The sequence below is a fragment of the Furipterus horrens genome, unplaced genomic scaffold (genome assembly GCF_987537825.1).
Source record: "Furipterus horrens unplaced genomic scaffold, mFurHor1.1.pri manual_scaffold_9, whole genome shotgun sequence".
Taxonomy (NCBI): Eukaryota; Metazoa; Chordata; class Mammalia; order Chiroptera; family Furipteridae; genus Furipterus; species Furipterus horrens.
The window spans coordinates 20734976-20751193 of record NW_028327179.1 but is presented as its reverse complement, the minus strand read 5'-3'; the positions used below and the strand labels follow the sequence as shown (position 1 = coordinate 20751193).

General features: G+C 33.9%; 1 protein-coding gene across 2 annotated transcripts in view; it reads right to left on the bottom strand.

Annotated features, from left to right (window-relative positions):
* Window positions 1-14588: 14588 nt before the first annotated feature.
* MEOX2 (mesenchyme homeobox 2) overlaps window positions 14589-16218 on the bottom strand; it is a 71339-nt gene continuing 69709 nt past the window's right edge. The window contains exon 3 of one of the 2 annotated variants that reach the window (XM_090287819.1): window positions 14589-15969. In XM_090287819.1, coding sequence (XP_090143945.1) covers window positions 15745-15969 — 225 coding nt within the window. In that variant the 3' untranslated portion in view covers window positions 14589-15744. Of the gene's footprint in view, window positions 15975-16218 lie in introns of both variants that reach the window. The other variant, XM_090287820.1, reaches the window with a different exon arrangement.

Here is a 16218-nt window from a genome sequence, read left to right as displayed (position 1 = left end):
TTTGTTTTTCCATTTAAAGTCATTGCTCATATTCCAATTAGTAACACTTATTACAAAGCTATAGTAATCAAAACATATTGTTCCAGCATAGGTTAGAAATATAGACTTATAGAATAGAATTGAGACTCCAGAAATAAATCCGTACATCTATATATGATTGATTTTTTATGAGTGTCAAGATGATTCAATGGGAAAAGAATAGTCTTTTCAAAAATGTGGTGAGATAACTGGATATCCACATATAAGAAAATTAAATTGAATTGTTTTCCTTATACCATATTAAAAATTAATTCAAAATGGATCAACAAGCCAAATATATGAACTAAAATCATAAAAGGCTTAGGGGAACACATAAGGTTGAGTCTTCACAACCTTGAATTTGGCAGTGAATTCTTAGGTATGACACTAAATCCATGAGTAACAATAGCAATAATAAAAATAGATAAATTGGACTTAATCAAAATAAAAAGCTTTCATGCATCAAAGTACACTGCCAAGAAATAAAAAGATGATGTACAAAATATGAGAAAATATTTCTAAGTTATGGTATCTGTTAACAGTAGAGTATCCAGAATATATAGAGAACTCTTACAACTAACAACACAAGTCAAACTGCCTAATTTAAAAATGACTCAAAGACTGGCATAACTATTGTTCTAAATAAGAAGTATAGATAGCCAACAAATGCATGAAAAGGTGTACAACATTATTCATTTGAGAAATGCAAATCAAAACCACAGTGAGATACCACTTCCCATCCCTGAGAACGGCTACTATTTTTAAAAAGGAATCAGAAAATAACAACTGTTGGCAAGGATACAGGAAAAATTAGAATCCTCATGCATTGCTGGTAAGGATATAAAATGGTTTGGCTGCCATGGAAACAGATTGGTGATTCATCAAAAAGTTAAACATAGAATAACCATATGACCCAGCAATTCTACTTCCAAGTATATATGCAAAAGAATTAAAAATAAGTACTTAAATTCTTGGACACATATATTTATAGCAGCACTATCTGTAATAATAAAAAGGTAGAAACATCCCATGCCCTTCCATAAATGAATGGATAAACAAAATGTGTTCTATACTTACAGTGGAATATTATTTAGCCATAAAAACAAATGAAGTACTGATAACAGTACAATAGAAATAAATCTTCAAACCATTAGGCAAGTGAAAGAAGCCAAATACAAGATGTCATATGATATGATTTCATTTCTATGAAATATCCAGATAGATAAATCATTGAGACAAAAAAAAATTAATGGTTTCTAACAGCTGGAGGACGAGGTGGGCAATGGGAAGCAATTGTTCAATGGTTATGGAATTTTCTTTTGGGGTGATAAATGTTTTGGAACTAGATGGGAGTAGTGGTTGCACAGCATTGTGAATGTACTAAATTCCATTGAATTTAAAAAGGGTTAAAACCAGAGGCATGGATACATGGAACAGACCAACAGATCTCAGAGGGGAGGGAGGTGGGGGAGACTGGAAGAGAATAGTCAAAAAACATATATGGCCTACACAAATAATATAGTGAAGGCCAAGGTAGGGGCCTCGGTGGAGGGGGTAAAGGGGGGGGGATGGAAGACAACTATAAGAGTGTCAACAAAAAGTTGTTTTATTTAAAAGAGTTGATTTTAAACTTATCTGTACTTTCCCTCAAAAATAATTTTTGTTTAATTGCCTTTACTTGAAAACATTAGAGAATGATTAAAGTAGAACTTGTAAGACTGGTCCTGAGGAGAAGGCCTGTGAACATATCTAATTCTGAAATTTAGTGGTTCTTCTACATTAAACCATTTGCTGATTCTAAGGATCAGCTCAGAAACTAAATGACTGAGAGGAACAAAATAACTGAAAGGACCAGAAGCTATCCAAATTTTTTTATATTCCGATGGGTAGGAGTATGTGTGGAGTATGGGAAAAAAATTAGTGTTCTGTTTTCAATAATTAAGGAAGGCTCAAAGAGTTACGATCTGAAATAAGAATGATTTAGAAATAGGTCTGTCTCAAATAGATAAACTCAACTACAAATTACCTAATTCCTAATTGGATCAAGGTTATGTGCTGTTATGATAAAAGAATGCCAGAAGCAAACTTGAATCCTTTCTATAAGATGAATTCATTGAGGTCTCTAATAATAATGAATGTGTTTCTCAAGGTAATAAGATCAAAGGTGGAGTGGAAAGAATGGGCCTAAAGTGGAGATAATGGAACCGACCATATACCATCAATTTGTGTGAGAGCAGGGAAGGAATCAGAAGGAAGCAACAATATGACCCAGAATTATAATTTGGGCATCTAGGAGGTAGTCGTATAAATTGAGTAGGACATAACACAGGAGGAGTAGGTTTAGGAAATGGAAGAGCTAATGAGTTTGGATGGGGATTTATTACACTTTGAAGCATCTGCGGACTTGTTCCAGGTGGAGTTGTGTCCTCTTACAGGAAAAGTGTCTAGGAAAACAATATTTTTTATATGTCTGGACCTGCCTCTTTGCATTTGCCATCACTGAACAGCCTGGATATGTATGATGTGAATGCCACCTGTTAAGTGTCATCTGAAATAGCTCTGTGGTGAAGCCTAAAATTTACAAATAGCCATGTTGGTAATGAACTCTACTAAGTGCATAAAGGATAAGTGAATTTATAAAAGTGAAATAGAAGTATTACTTTACCTATTTGAAGTAGAATTTATAAAACTCATAGTCAATTTTTTTAAATGCATATTTCAGTATAGTTTTCCCATTCAATTGGAAACTTGATGATACTCAAGTATCAGTATATGCTGGAAATATATTCTCCTCTTCAATCTGCAATTTTATAGGAGACATTCTAGCTCAATCCCAGGTTATTAGGAAGTTTTAATAATATTTGAAAACTGTGTATAAATAAAAGATTTATATTTTTAATTGTTTGCTAGCCTTTATCTAATTTGTACTTACCTGAACATACTAAATTATGTCATTCTCTTTCTCTCTCAGCATATTTACATAAAAACCCATTGCCAAAAATATTAAGAAAAAAGTGGTCTATAAATCAGGCCTGGGCCATATACAAAAGTAAACAATTGTTGAAAAATGATTAATCCATTTACAGATTATTTAAAATAAAATATGTAATATTACATTTAATACAAACTTATATCTTATAAACATATTCTTTTATTCATTATAGTAAAGAAAGAGTGGCAATGATCTAAAAATTGTGACTTTATTGAATATACATGAAGAATGAATAAGAAGAGAGGTCACAAAGCATTTCATGAGGGAAAAATCTGTGCCTTGATTTTGGTAGAAAAGCCAAATATTTTATTTGGACAACATATTTTTTAATTGAACTATGTCCACTTTCAGAAAAGTGGTGAAAGAACATAATAGCCAATCAATAACACTTATCCCCAAATCTCAGTTCAGATACACTACATAGATTTCAGCTTAAATCTCACATCCTCCCCTCAGAGTTCCTTAGTGCAGAAAAAACCCATGTTCAACGCAGGAAAGGCTTGAAGTAAGAATCTGGGAGGACCAGATGTGCACTTGGAAAACACCGTCACAGAAGGGAGTTCAAGGAAAAGGAGGAATGGCTTCTTCCAGGGAAGTGTTCCTGAAACATAAACAATCAAACAAAACCAGCCTCGGAGCACGAACCAAAATGCTAACCAAAAGTTAGAGATACAGATGTACCATGTGGAAAAAGTAGAGTGTGACCCCAGTCTCTGGTGCTGCTGCAAGTGGTTTGAGGCAAATCACAGCAATACCTTAACATCTTCGATAAGGCAGTTTAATAAGATAGGAGGTAAAATTACTTTCCTGAAAAATTCCCTGAGACGTGTAAGACCTATAACCAAAATCATTTATACTGGTACGTCCTAGATTAGTAAAATCTGATTATTTGAATGTCAGCAAATCCTTAATAGAATTCCATCATATTTGTTTATCAAGTATATATATCTCATGAAATATCATTTTAACTGTGAAAGAAATAACATTTTAGTTGGTAGTTTCTACAAAAGTAATTTTCATATAAAGGTAAAAATTCTTAACATCATAACCTATTTTCAGCAATTGGATTTGCAGACATTTTAGAAAAAGAGCTATGACCAACAGCAAAAGGCAATTCTTGGCTAATGAAGAAATAATAATTTTAATATAGACTCCAGGTAAAAGCAGGAATAGAAAGCAAACATTTTTCCCAAACAGGGGAAACTTAGAATTAAAACCAGTTCAAGACAAATGAGTCTCTAGTGGAGAGTCAGGGGTGAAATACTGAAAAGTAAGAAATTATGTTTATAATAAAAATGTAAATGAACAATGTGTCAGACAAAATTGTGATTTTATAAAATATCTTTTTTGTTGGTCTTGTACAGCCACTAATGCAAAGTTATAAAGTACAAGTATTATGTCTCTAGTCTCTTCATCTTTCCTCTCTGTCTAAATCATCTTCTTTCTCTTGTTGTGTTTCTCCTACTTATAAAAACAAATAATTTATATTTTATTTCTCATTTCCTGTTTAGGATGAATGAATATCACTCTGAGTGGATTTATAATATAGTTGTCTCCTAGAAGAATACTGTTTAAAAAAAATGTTAGACTTCAAACCAATAGTTTTCAAATAGACCAATATTAAATCCTTAGGGAGACTAGAAAGCCAATTTCCCTGTGTTCCTCCAATTTCAGTCTAACTTCCAGCATCAAGAATATGCTAACAATTGACCTGTCATTGTCAACAGAGCTGGTTTTTTCAGCCTTATCAGATTTTCAGGGTCAGAGGATATACACACCAATACCAAAATGTGGAGTCCCATCTCCTGTGCATCTTTTCACCTAGCTAAATTTCCAAAAACATAGTAGAGTGAAGTCTAGATGTAGCCACAATATCAAGCTCAGTGAACAGTTTCAGAATGTAAAGACATGACAAAAGCGCATATACAGTAGTCCCTCTCTATATTGTGATTCACTTATCATGGCCTCACTGTATCATGGGATTTTTAAAAATATTATATTTAATTATTTATTGCGGATTTTTTGCTATATTGTGGGATTTTGCGGTACTGTATACTCATGTTGTTAAAGTTATGTAGGTTTAAGAGTGTAGAATAAACGTAAGGTTTCTACTCCACAGGGGGGTGTTCTAGAACGTAATACCCGTGATAAGTAAGGGAATACTGTAATGTTATAATTCAATTTTGACCCAGAAGATGAGAAGTGTTAGTGAATGTTAACATTTTTTCCAAGTCTTATTTGATAATTCTAATATATTATGGGATAAGGAACGAAATAACTGAACTAGCTGGAATTGGTATAAGAATAACCCTCTTGCTTTAAGTCTCTTGGGGATAATAAACCCACTAGATTCATGATGAAGGAGGAACCTTTAAAATGTCTTGTTTGTGGCCCTGTTTGTCTGACTACAGTAGTTAAAATTTTAGCTGAGAATAAGTGGTATGTGAATTATAATAATTTGCTATGCTAATGAAATTTCCTTTGACATTCAATGGGTTAATAAAGGAAATTCTTCTACCTAAAATACTTGTTTAGGGAAGAAAGTATTTCTGGGGTTATCAAAACACAGGATTTGGAGTTCAGTAAACTTAACTATAAGCCCCAACTTCATCATTTAGTGGCATTTGAATTTAAGCAAAATGCTTCAACTTGCTAAGCTTCCATTATCTTATTTGCAGTCTAGGCCAATACTTCACTTTCATAGAGCTTCTGTAAGAATTAGACATGATGTATTAACCATACCAGAAATAACAAGTAGTTCATGCACAATAAGCAATAACAAAATTAGATTCTTGCATTGGTAATGAAGACTTTTTATTGTAGTAAACATCTATACTTATACTTTAAAATTTGTCTGAGAGGTTTTTCTATCTCACTTTATATGAGTTAGCACACAACCAAATGAGTGTGTCATTATGAACCTGTAGGAAAAGTGTGACAACCTATAATTCTTCTATTTAAAAATATATTTAAAGAAATATATTAATTATTTGCAGCATTATTCATGGTGGCCAAGGTATAGAGACAACCAAAGTATCCATCAGTAGAGGACTAGATAAAGAAGATGTGATTCATATATATGATGGAATACTACTCAACCATAAGAGAAGACAAAATACTGCCATTTGTGACAACATGCGTGGACCTTGAGCATATTATGCTTAGTGAAATAAGTCAGTCAGGATAAGCTACAAACCATATTATTTCACTCAAATGTAGAATATAAAACTGAAACTCATGGACACAGACAACAGTTGGGGGTTACCAGAAGGAAGGGAGTGAGGAGAGTGAGGGTGGAGGGAGCCTATTATATGGTGACAGAAGATAGCTTGACTTTGGGTGGTGGCTACACAATGCAATATAAAGATATCATAGAAACATACATTTAAAACCTATATGATCCTATTAACAAATGTCACTTCAATAAATTTAATAAATAAATAAATGAAATAAACTGGTTATTTTGCCCTGCATAGAACTTCACTGAGGACTATTTACCCTGAAAATATGGGTTCTATTTAATAACTATGAAAAACTAATTTTGACTAATTTTGTAAAATTAGTTACTGTATTTTGACATTGGTAGTTATACTTTTTAGCTCACTGTTTCTCCTTCATAAACATTTCAAAACAATATAATTGAGAAGATTTTTTAATGAGGATATATATATAACTTTGATGTGGCCTATATATATACCCTTGATTTAAAGTGAAGCTTATTCCATCCAGCCAAGAAGAAGGCATGAGTAGACATGCTTTGCCTCCTTGCACAACCATGAGAGGGATTATATCTAACTCAAAACAAAAAACAACCAGAACTGCCAGAAAACCAAACTGCATGGAAGTCCAACAAACAAAGATATAAAGAAGTGATACTCATCTGGACAGGAAGGAAGGGTGGAGATGGGGAGCCGAGGCAGAGAGGATGCAGTGTAGTGCAGTGGCTGCGGTGGCAAGGCAGTGGCTGTGGCAAACCAGTGGAAGAATCAGTCACACATTATAAAAGCTAGGAGGCACACCTGGAGAGCAATCCCAGTCTGAGGCCAGACCACACAGCTCATAGTTCCAGTGCCAGTAAAATAAAACCTCATAGATTCTGGCTGTGAAAACCAATTGGGGGGTTGGGGCGATGGAAGAAACTGCCTATATCTTATGAGAGTTTGTTTAGAGACCCCCATGGTCCTAGAACATCTGCATACCCACCCACTCTGGGAACCACCAGAAGGACAACAGCTAGGGGGCCACCAGTCCCATATGGGAAGCAGGTAAAGTGATGGGAAAAGGGAAGAGTCCTGAGCAAGCAGCGTTGTTCCCTCTCAGACCCCTACCTCCAATATAGCCCCACAACATGGTGAAATTGGTTGCCCAACACTGAAGAATAACAGGTGCGACAGCTCTACCTAAGAAACAGAGGCAAACACAGGAGGCTGTCAAGATGAAAAGAGAGAGAAGTATGGCCCAAAACGAGGAGCGGATCAAGGCTCCAGAGGGAGAACTAAGCAATGAGGAGATAGCCAACATAACCAGATGCAGAGTTCAAAACACTGGTGATAACAATGCTCACAGAAATGATTGAGTAAAGCAAATGCATAAGGGAAGAAGTGAAGGATAAATGAAATGAAGAAAAATCAACATGAAACCAATTGTGAAGGGGAGGAAGCCAGGGTTCAAATCAATGCACTAGAACATAAGGAAGAAATAAACAATCAACCAGTACAGAATGAAGAAACAAGAATTGAAAAAATTGAGGAGAGGCTTAGGAATCTCTGGGAAAACTTTAAACATACCAACATCCAAATCATAGGGGTATCAGAAGGAGAAAATGAATAGCAGGACATTGAAAACTTATTTGAAAAAATAATAAAGGAAAACTTCTCTAATTTGGTGAAGGAACTGGACATACAAGTCCTGGAAGCACAGAGAGTCCCAAACATGTTGGATTCAAAGAGGACCACACCAAGACACATCATAATTAAAATGTCAAAGGTTAAAGATATAGAGAATTTTAAAAGCAGCAGGAGAAAATCAGAGTTACCTACAAAGCAGTTGCCATAAGACTGTCATCTGATTTCCCAAAAGAAACTTTGCAGACAAGAAGGGACTGGCAAGAAGGAGACAAAAAGATTAAAAGCAAGGACCTACAGCCTAGATTTCTCTACCCGGCAAAGCTATCATTTAGAACAGAAGGGCAGGTAAAGTGCTTCCCAAAGAAGGTAAAGCTAACTAGGAGTTCATCATCAACAAGCTATTATTATATGAAACGCTAAAGGAACTTATTTAAGAAAAAGAAAAAGATCAAAACTATGAACATTAAAATGACAACCAACTCACAACTATCAACTAATGAATCTAAAAACAAAAACAAACTCAGCAAACAACTACACCAGGAATAGAACCATAGATATGGAGATTACATGGAGGGTTATCAGCTGGGAGGGGGAAGGGGAAGAATGGGGGAAAATGTGCAGGGATCAAGAAACCTAACTGGTAGGTGCAAAATAGATGGGGATGTTAAGAATAGGGAAGTAAATGAAGCCAAAGAACTTATATGCATGACCCATGGTTAGGAACTAAGGCAGGGGATTGCTGGAGGCAAGGGAGGTACTGAGTGGAGGAGGGCAAAGGGGAAAAATTGGGACAACTGTAATAGCATAATCAATAAAATATACTTAAAATTAAAAATGTATAAAGTAAAGCTTATTCCATTGTTGATGTGGAAGTCCTTTTAAAGTTTTACAGCTTTGCTATGCAATCTGACCTTTGCAACACCCCCAATGTTGGAATGCTTACATGCCACATTTAAATTTCATTTTACAATATGGCATGCCATTCTTTTCCGACATAACATAGTGATTCCAGACAATTGTAAGCGTGACACCTGATTTCACTTTAACAACACCTGCCCAGAGCATAATTAGTAGTCCATTTTAAAAAAAAGGACTTCCATACTACGCAGATGGCATTCCTCATACCAGACAAGCAACGAAGTATGTTTGGAAAGAAGCCAAACTGTCTGCAAAATTGTGAGAATTTCAAGACAGTCATCTGAGCAGAAAGGAAATTTTCCCTTTTCTTTCAAATTATAAATGCACATCTGTTAAAGCCTATTCTCCTTAACTTTCCTTTCTACTTACTTTCATCCAACTTGGTATATATTAGTGCAATTTCAAAGACTATAACCAAAGTTTTGTTTTGGCTGTTACACTCTATATTGCCGACTAAAGAATGTTCCAAAGCTATATTTTACATGTAATTTAGTGTTACAGGTATTTCTTTGAATTGACTTCATGTCATTTTATTCAGGCTTTAATTCAACAAATACGTTTGATTGTTACAACCTGTCAAGCTCAGAGTCAGTGTTTAGAATTGTGCAAATTTTGCATTGAGTACCTCCAGGAGGTGTCATTCACCTCCCAAATAGCATGTAATTGTACGATGATCACTGTGTTCACCAGGTGTTGGTATTCTAATAATCTGAGTCAGGAGTACCCTTTAAATTATAATTCACACAAATCCAGGTACCAGAGACATAGCAAGGAACACAGTCTACCAAGTCCCTGTCCTTATGAAGCCTGAACTCAATAGTGGAAGAAATCAGCTGATGCTTACCTAACAGCTAAGAAGAAAAACAGTACCACTTAAAGGGTAGAATGTGATAGGTGGTGCCATTTTATTTAAGAAGCTCAGGGACTGCCTGTATGAAGAAGTGGAGACCTGAAGGAGATGAGGTAGTAAGTAAAAGCTATGTATGTTGGAAAAGGATTCCAGGCAGAGGAACTAGGGACTGTAAGGCCTGGATGAAAGGGGAGTGAACTCAATGTGATGAATTCTTCTGAAAGAAATTAAGTTGACGTCATTTTTGTAAAATTTGCAATGTCTCTTTCTATAGAAAATGTAAGTATTTTTATATTTATTTTGATTTTTTATTTATAGTTGACATTCAATATTATCTCATATTAGTTTCAGGTATAAAGCATTGTGGTCAGACAATTATATAATTTATGAACTGATCACCCTGATAATTCTAGTACCTACCTGACAGCATATAGAGTTATCACAATATTATTGACTATATTCCCTATGATATACTTTATATCCCTGTGACTATTTTGTAACTACTAAGTTGCACTTCATAGTCCCGTCACCTGTTTAACCCAGTCTCCCAACCCCTCTCTCAACTGGCAACCCTCAGTTTGTTCTCTGTATCTATGAGTTTTTTGTTTGTTCACTTACTTTGTTCTTTAGATTCCACATACAAGTGAAATTATATGGTACTTGTCTTTCTCTCTCTCTGACTTATTTCACTTAGCATAATACTCTCTAGGTCCATCCATTTTTGTACCAAAAGGTAAAATTTCACTCTTTTTTATGGCTGAATAATATTTCATTGTATAAATGTACTACATCTTCTTTATCCAGTTGATTATTGATGGGCACTTAGGTTAAGAAGTATTTCTTGTAATCTTATAATCTGAGATAACATGTACTCTGTCCACTTTTTCATGTTTTTAAAGCACCAAAACATTCTCTTACATCATATGGATATGATATCATAAAAACATTACTGTATTCCAATGCTGGCCAATCCAAAGAAAATTGAGCTCTGATCTAAAGAAAGTCACAGCCAAGCACATAGCTTACTTAGAATTAGCACATCAGCTTTAGATATACAGTATGGGTTTAACATTTCATCAAACTGGGCAGGTAATGCTATATTTTCAAATGATATATTTGTATTAAACATAAAAATGGCATAATAGTTAATGTTTTCAACTATCAATATAATTTACACATATAGAAAATCACAATGTATGTTTCAATAATTCTAGGATAATATATTTGTTCCTAAACTTTGTGATTTCTCTTTTATTTAAAGCACTTGCATGAGTGAATTTCACAAAGGGCAGAACTATCAAGTACAACCTAAACTTGACATTACTGTATACTCAACTCATTGTATCATTTCTTCCATGAAGTGGATATGAAAATAATTTATATTTTATAACTCATTCTCTTTTGGAAATTGTTCCTGAAAACCATCTTTGACAAAAGTAAATAATATTTTAATGGGGACTTACTAAGCTGGCTGAATATATTGTGATACAATCACAATTTTTCTACAATTTTTTGTGATCATGGTTTGAAGCTGAATTTGAGTAAAAGTTAGCAATTAACAAGACAAATGAGATATAGAAGAAAAATACTCTTAAAAATACTCTCAAAATATTTAACCATTTTAAATGTCAAAATCAGAGTACTGTAAAAATATATGATAATAGAGATTTACTTGGATCAAGAAAAGCCGTATTTAAATCCTGAAGTGCATATTATATAGCAGTGGTTCTCAACCGTCCTAATGCTGTGACCCTTTAATACAGTTCCTCATGTTGTGGTGACCCCCAACCACAAAATTATTTTCGTTGCTACTTCATAACTGTAATTTTGCTACTGTTATGAATCGTAATGTAAATATCTGATATGCAGGATGTATTTTCATTGTTACAAATTGAATATAATTAAAGCATAGTGATTAATCACAAAAGCAATATGCAATTATATATGTATTTTCCGATGGTCTTAGGTGATCCTTGAGAAAGGGTCGTTCAACCCCCAAAGGGGTCGCGACCCACAGATTGAGAACTGCTGTTATAGCTGTTATATAGGTTTCAGAGTTTGGTGTAGCAATCTTTTATTCTGAGGCCATTTATGTTCCTGTGTCCACTACTTGTAGCATGATTTTACAAGACCTGAATGCAGAAATGTTGAGGTAGCCATAAGAGGGACTCTTCTTCAATATTCTGGTTAGCTTTAAGCAAAGAATGTAAAAACTTACCAAACAAACAAATGCTTTCTAACAGTATTTGTAAAGCAATCCTACAGATTACTAATGTTCATAAGAACTGCAATATTTAGAATATCAAACTAAATGCTAAATTCTCAATAGCTCTGAATTTATTTTTATTTATAGATTTCTTATTACTGGAAGAATACAATAAAAGCAGCTAATAAAAAATACAATTATTCCTTTAACAGTTCAAAAACTGTACAATTGAATATTTATTTGTATTTAATGGTTTAAACATCTGAAGTAAATACCACTCACCTCAAATGTTATTTTAATGTTTTATTAGAAAATAGGTCACAATGTGACTTATTCTTTAAATATATATACTAATTAGATCACCAGTCTATTTATAAATTAAGAATAAAACATTTTAGAGTAAATCTATCTCATCATTAACTTAGGACACTCTGCCATCTTGAAACTGATTTTATTTTAACTCTATAGTTTCCTCTAATATTCTCTGAAAAGAAACTGGCATTTGCCACAGTGGTGTTTTAAAAATGTTCTTGAAAAGCAGTAGCATTAAGAACATAAAATATATATTATATTTTTATAATTTACTTTGCTTTTCTATATCCCCTTAATCTCTCTGTTCTTCTAAGGAAAGCCCTTATTAAATTTCACAAGTCATTCCCACATTTATATTACATAACGTCATTCACAAGTGTATTAAAACTTCAGTTGGGATTATTTTAGGTGCATTTAGTTTGTTTTTAAAAAACAAAATGGCAAACCCAGGTCTTAGGTCTCTGAAGGGAAAAACAGGCTGACAACCCTAGGTAAATATGGGAAGTAAGAGGTAATTGGGTCATGTTAATAATGAGTTAAAATTTTGTGGATCAGCTTTTGGAAAAACTTTGCGGTGTTCATCCCTCTAAATCCTGCTGGAAAAATGACTCTGACCAAGATTCCATACTATTTTCAGAGAAAGGTACTTTCATGCTATATAAATTTCCACAAAGCTACAAAGTCTGAGATGGAATTACTGATATATGAAAAAGGGAATAACGTAAAAAGATGCCATAACAAGCCAGGGTCCCCGTATAGAATAAAAACAGAGTTCTTTTAGATTCTGTCATTTCTGGAGTAAATTAAACTTGATAGCACATGAAATTATCTTTAGTTTCTTTGCAGGATTATAATTCTAGAAGGATGTTGAGTTATTATTTAGCAAACCTATGCACCACTTTTAAGATGTAGAACACTAAAATACTCCAAAATGATAGCAAGTTCTTCTAATTAAAATTAATCTGGCTTGCTTGTTTACCTGTCAATTAGTCATCACTGTGCTAATGTGTCCCAGTGTCTTATGTGGTGGAGGATTTTAATCTATTATGAATAAAATGATGCCCCCTTTTGGTCAGCAAGTGTCCTGTCCTACCTGGTGATTCTTCATATTCTCTGGAGTTAAAATTTCATTACATCATTTTCAAATAGCTCACAATTCTCTAATACATGCACGGTCCAGAATACAAATGCGTCACATTTCCTCAATGTCCAATCTATTCAGAAGCACTTTTTCCTACTTCATTTATCACACTAAATTGTAATTCTTATATATCTTTATATTTGGCCACAATCCTTGGCTCTCTCTTTAGTTGCTCCTAAGAGGTCCTTTCCTCTTATTTCTGGAAATTATTTTCCTGCCAAAATGAATTACCCTCCACTTTGTCCTTATTGAACTCAGTTCAATTTATATTTTCCCACTTCTCCAATTTGTCAAGATGTTTTGAATTTAAATCCTACAATAAGAAAGTCAGTCCACCCAAGTAGATGTCAGCAGTACGAATATACTTCGTATCCATTCAAGTGATTGATATAAGAGTGTCTGTTTTATGCCTGGGAAATGTTAATTTGAAAGTCTTCCCTCCAAAGTTAATTTAGAAATATTGCTAATCGCTATGATAAAATTTACTACACAAAGAGAAAATGTGATGCAACTAATTATTTGATTTCTTGAATACTGTCTATATATCATGCTAGACTAAGTAAATTACAATCAGATGAATCTATTTTTCATCAATATCATCATTCTAAAGCAGATGAAATCTATTAAATAATGAGGTTTGGGGAAATTTTTACCAACCATTTTTCTCTCTATTTCTATTTCTAATTAATTAGGAGGAAGGGAAACCTGTTGTATATTTCAATACATTTCTGGTTAAAATATGGAATAAATGAAAAACAATGTTATAAAGTTGTAAGTAGGACTAAGGTATCCAGTGTATGTGCAATCACGCATGACACATAATATGTTAATATAATCTTTGACTTCTTATTGGCCATGTCCATCAGTATTGAGAATGCTCAGCTCATGTAGATTGTTTCCACATCAACAACCTTGAATATTTTGACTTAATTATTCAATTAATTCACATGTATTATACATAAATTTTAAAATGTGTGACTTTTATTTATCTCACTGTAGTGAATAATAGTACCACCTTTTCTCCTATTTATATCTTTGATATAATAAAATACACAAAGAAATCCATTTGGCATATTCTTCAAGCAGGGAAGTGGCTTAATATATACCTATTACTATATGACCTTTGATTATCCCAGGATTGATTTTTTATAATAAAAAATGATTCATTAATTTATGATCTATGATCATCTGGATTTACACAAGTGCTGATGAATTTAGTGCTTTCTAAGGTACTTTTATTAAAACCTACAAAAATTTAGGAAATCACAGTAGGGAGACCAAAATTATTTACAAAGGATCATTTATTAAACATGTCTTTTTACAAAATACAAAGATTGTTGTTCTGCATGAATACATCATATATGAAAAAATAATCTTTTTACTGAATTTTATTTGAAGACATTCAGAATTTTATTGTCCACCAACTTGAGGAATCAATTTTGTTTTGCAACTTGTCTAACACCATCACCAATCAGGGGAAAATGTTTTTCTTGTAAATTAAATGATATTCACAACAGCTAACATTTTATAGTAATAAAATCAGACAATGTCTGTCATACAAAGCCTTTTTGCAAGGTAACTGATTTGCCTATGATCCTAATTATTTTTCAAGCTATAAGATAGGAAGAATTGAGGAGCTAGGTAACATTTATAATAATGTATTAGCAGCAGTTGATAGAAAATGCAACATAAGATTTGTTTTGTCTGTGGTACAAGAATATGTCCTATCAGACTCTAATGTATTTTCTCTACTTGAACACAAGTAAGCATGTGCTGATTGTTTCTGGGATGACAAAATGTAGAAAAAGACAAGAAGCCGTTTCTGGTTGTCATCGTGAGTGCCTATTTTCATCCGCTAATATGAATGTATTGCTAAACTTAGTGAAGACAGGAAAATGACTTAAGGGTAATATATACAGAGTTAAAATACATTTTTTTTCCCACTTAAGAGTGATTTCAGGCACTGTGGTTGTTCAGGATAAAATGTTTCATGGTTTATTCTTGATAGCAATTTAATCGTCAGTGCAAGCAAAAGCAAAAACCTGCCCACTGTCATACACATCACCTCGTACATCTGGAATGTTCAAAGCAAGTTCATCTTCTGCATCTTCATCCTGGAGGCCCGTTGAATAGCAACCTCTCACAGTTTGCTCTTGATGGCAATTTAATTTTCAGTGCAAGCAAAAGCAAACACATACCTGCTCTCTGTCATACACACGACCAACACATCTGGAATATTCAGAGCAAGTTCACCTTCTCCATCTTCACTGTGGAAGCATCTTTAATAAGTGGCACTTAGTGAAAAACCCTCTATAAATCACGAGAAACAGACTCAAGATGCCTGAATTTAATAATATTAAAAACCACGGTTAGTCAGCTCTCTGTGTAAACGATGTTTGAGTAAGGCTTGCCATCACAACATTGCTTTCCTGAGAATGGAGCTGGTCCCTTCTGTGTGTATCATAAGTGTGCGTGCTCTGAGCTGTGGTCACTGTCGTGGCTGTCGTCATTCGCTAGAGAGTCCCCTGTTTGCTGGAGGGTGGCCGCGCCAATTCCCGAGAGCTCGGAGGGGAGAAGTGTGCCTTTTTTCACATTCACAAGTTCCTTTTCTCGAGCTGCAGCTCCTTGCTGGCCCCCTTTTACTCTCTTCCACTTCATTCGCCTGTTCTGGAACCAAACTTTCACCTTTAACAAAGAAAAGGGATAAACAAGCAAAAGAAAAAAAATTAAATAGACATTTTCCCTCCTTTTTTGTTGTCAATGAAAAAATAGCTCCTCAAAGCCTTATACAAAGACACGATGAAGAAATGAATATAAAAAATAAACCAACATGTTATTTAATCAGGTCCCACATTCATGATAATGATTTTTAAACTTTCAGAAGGTGCATTTGAAATAATGCATTAAAATTGTATGACATATCATATAAAAATA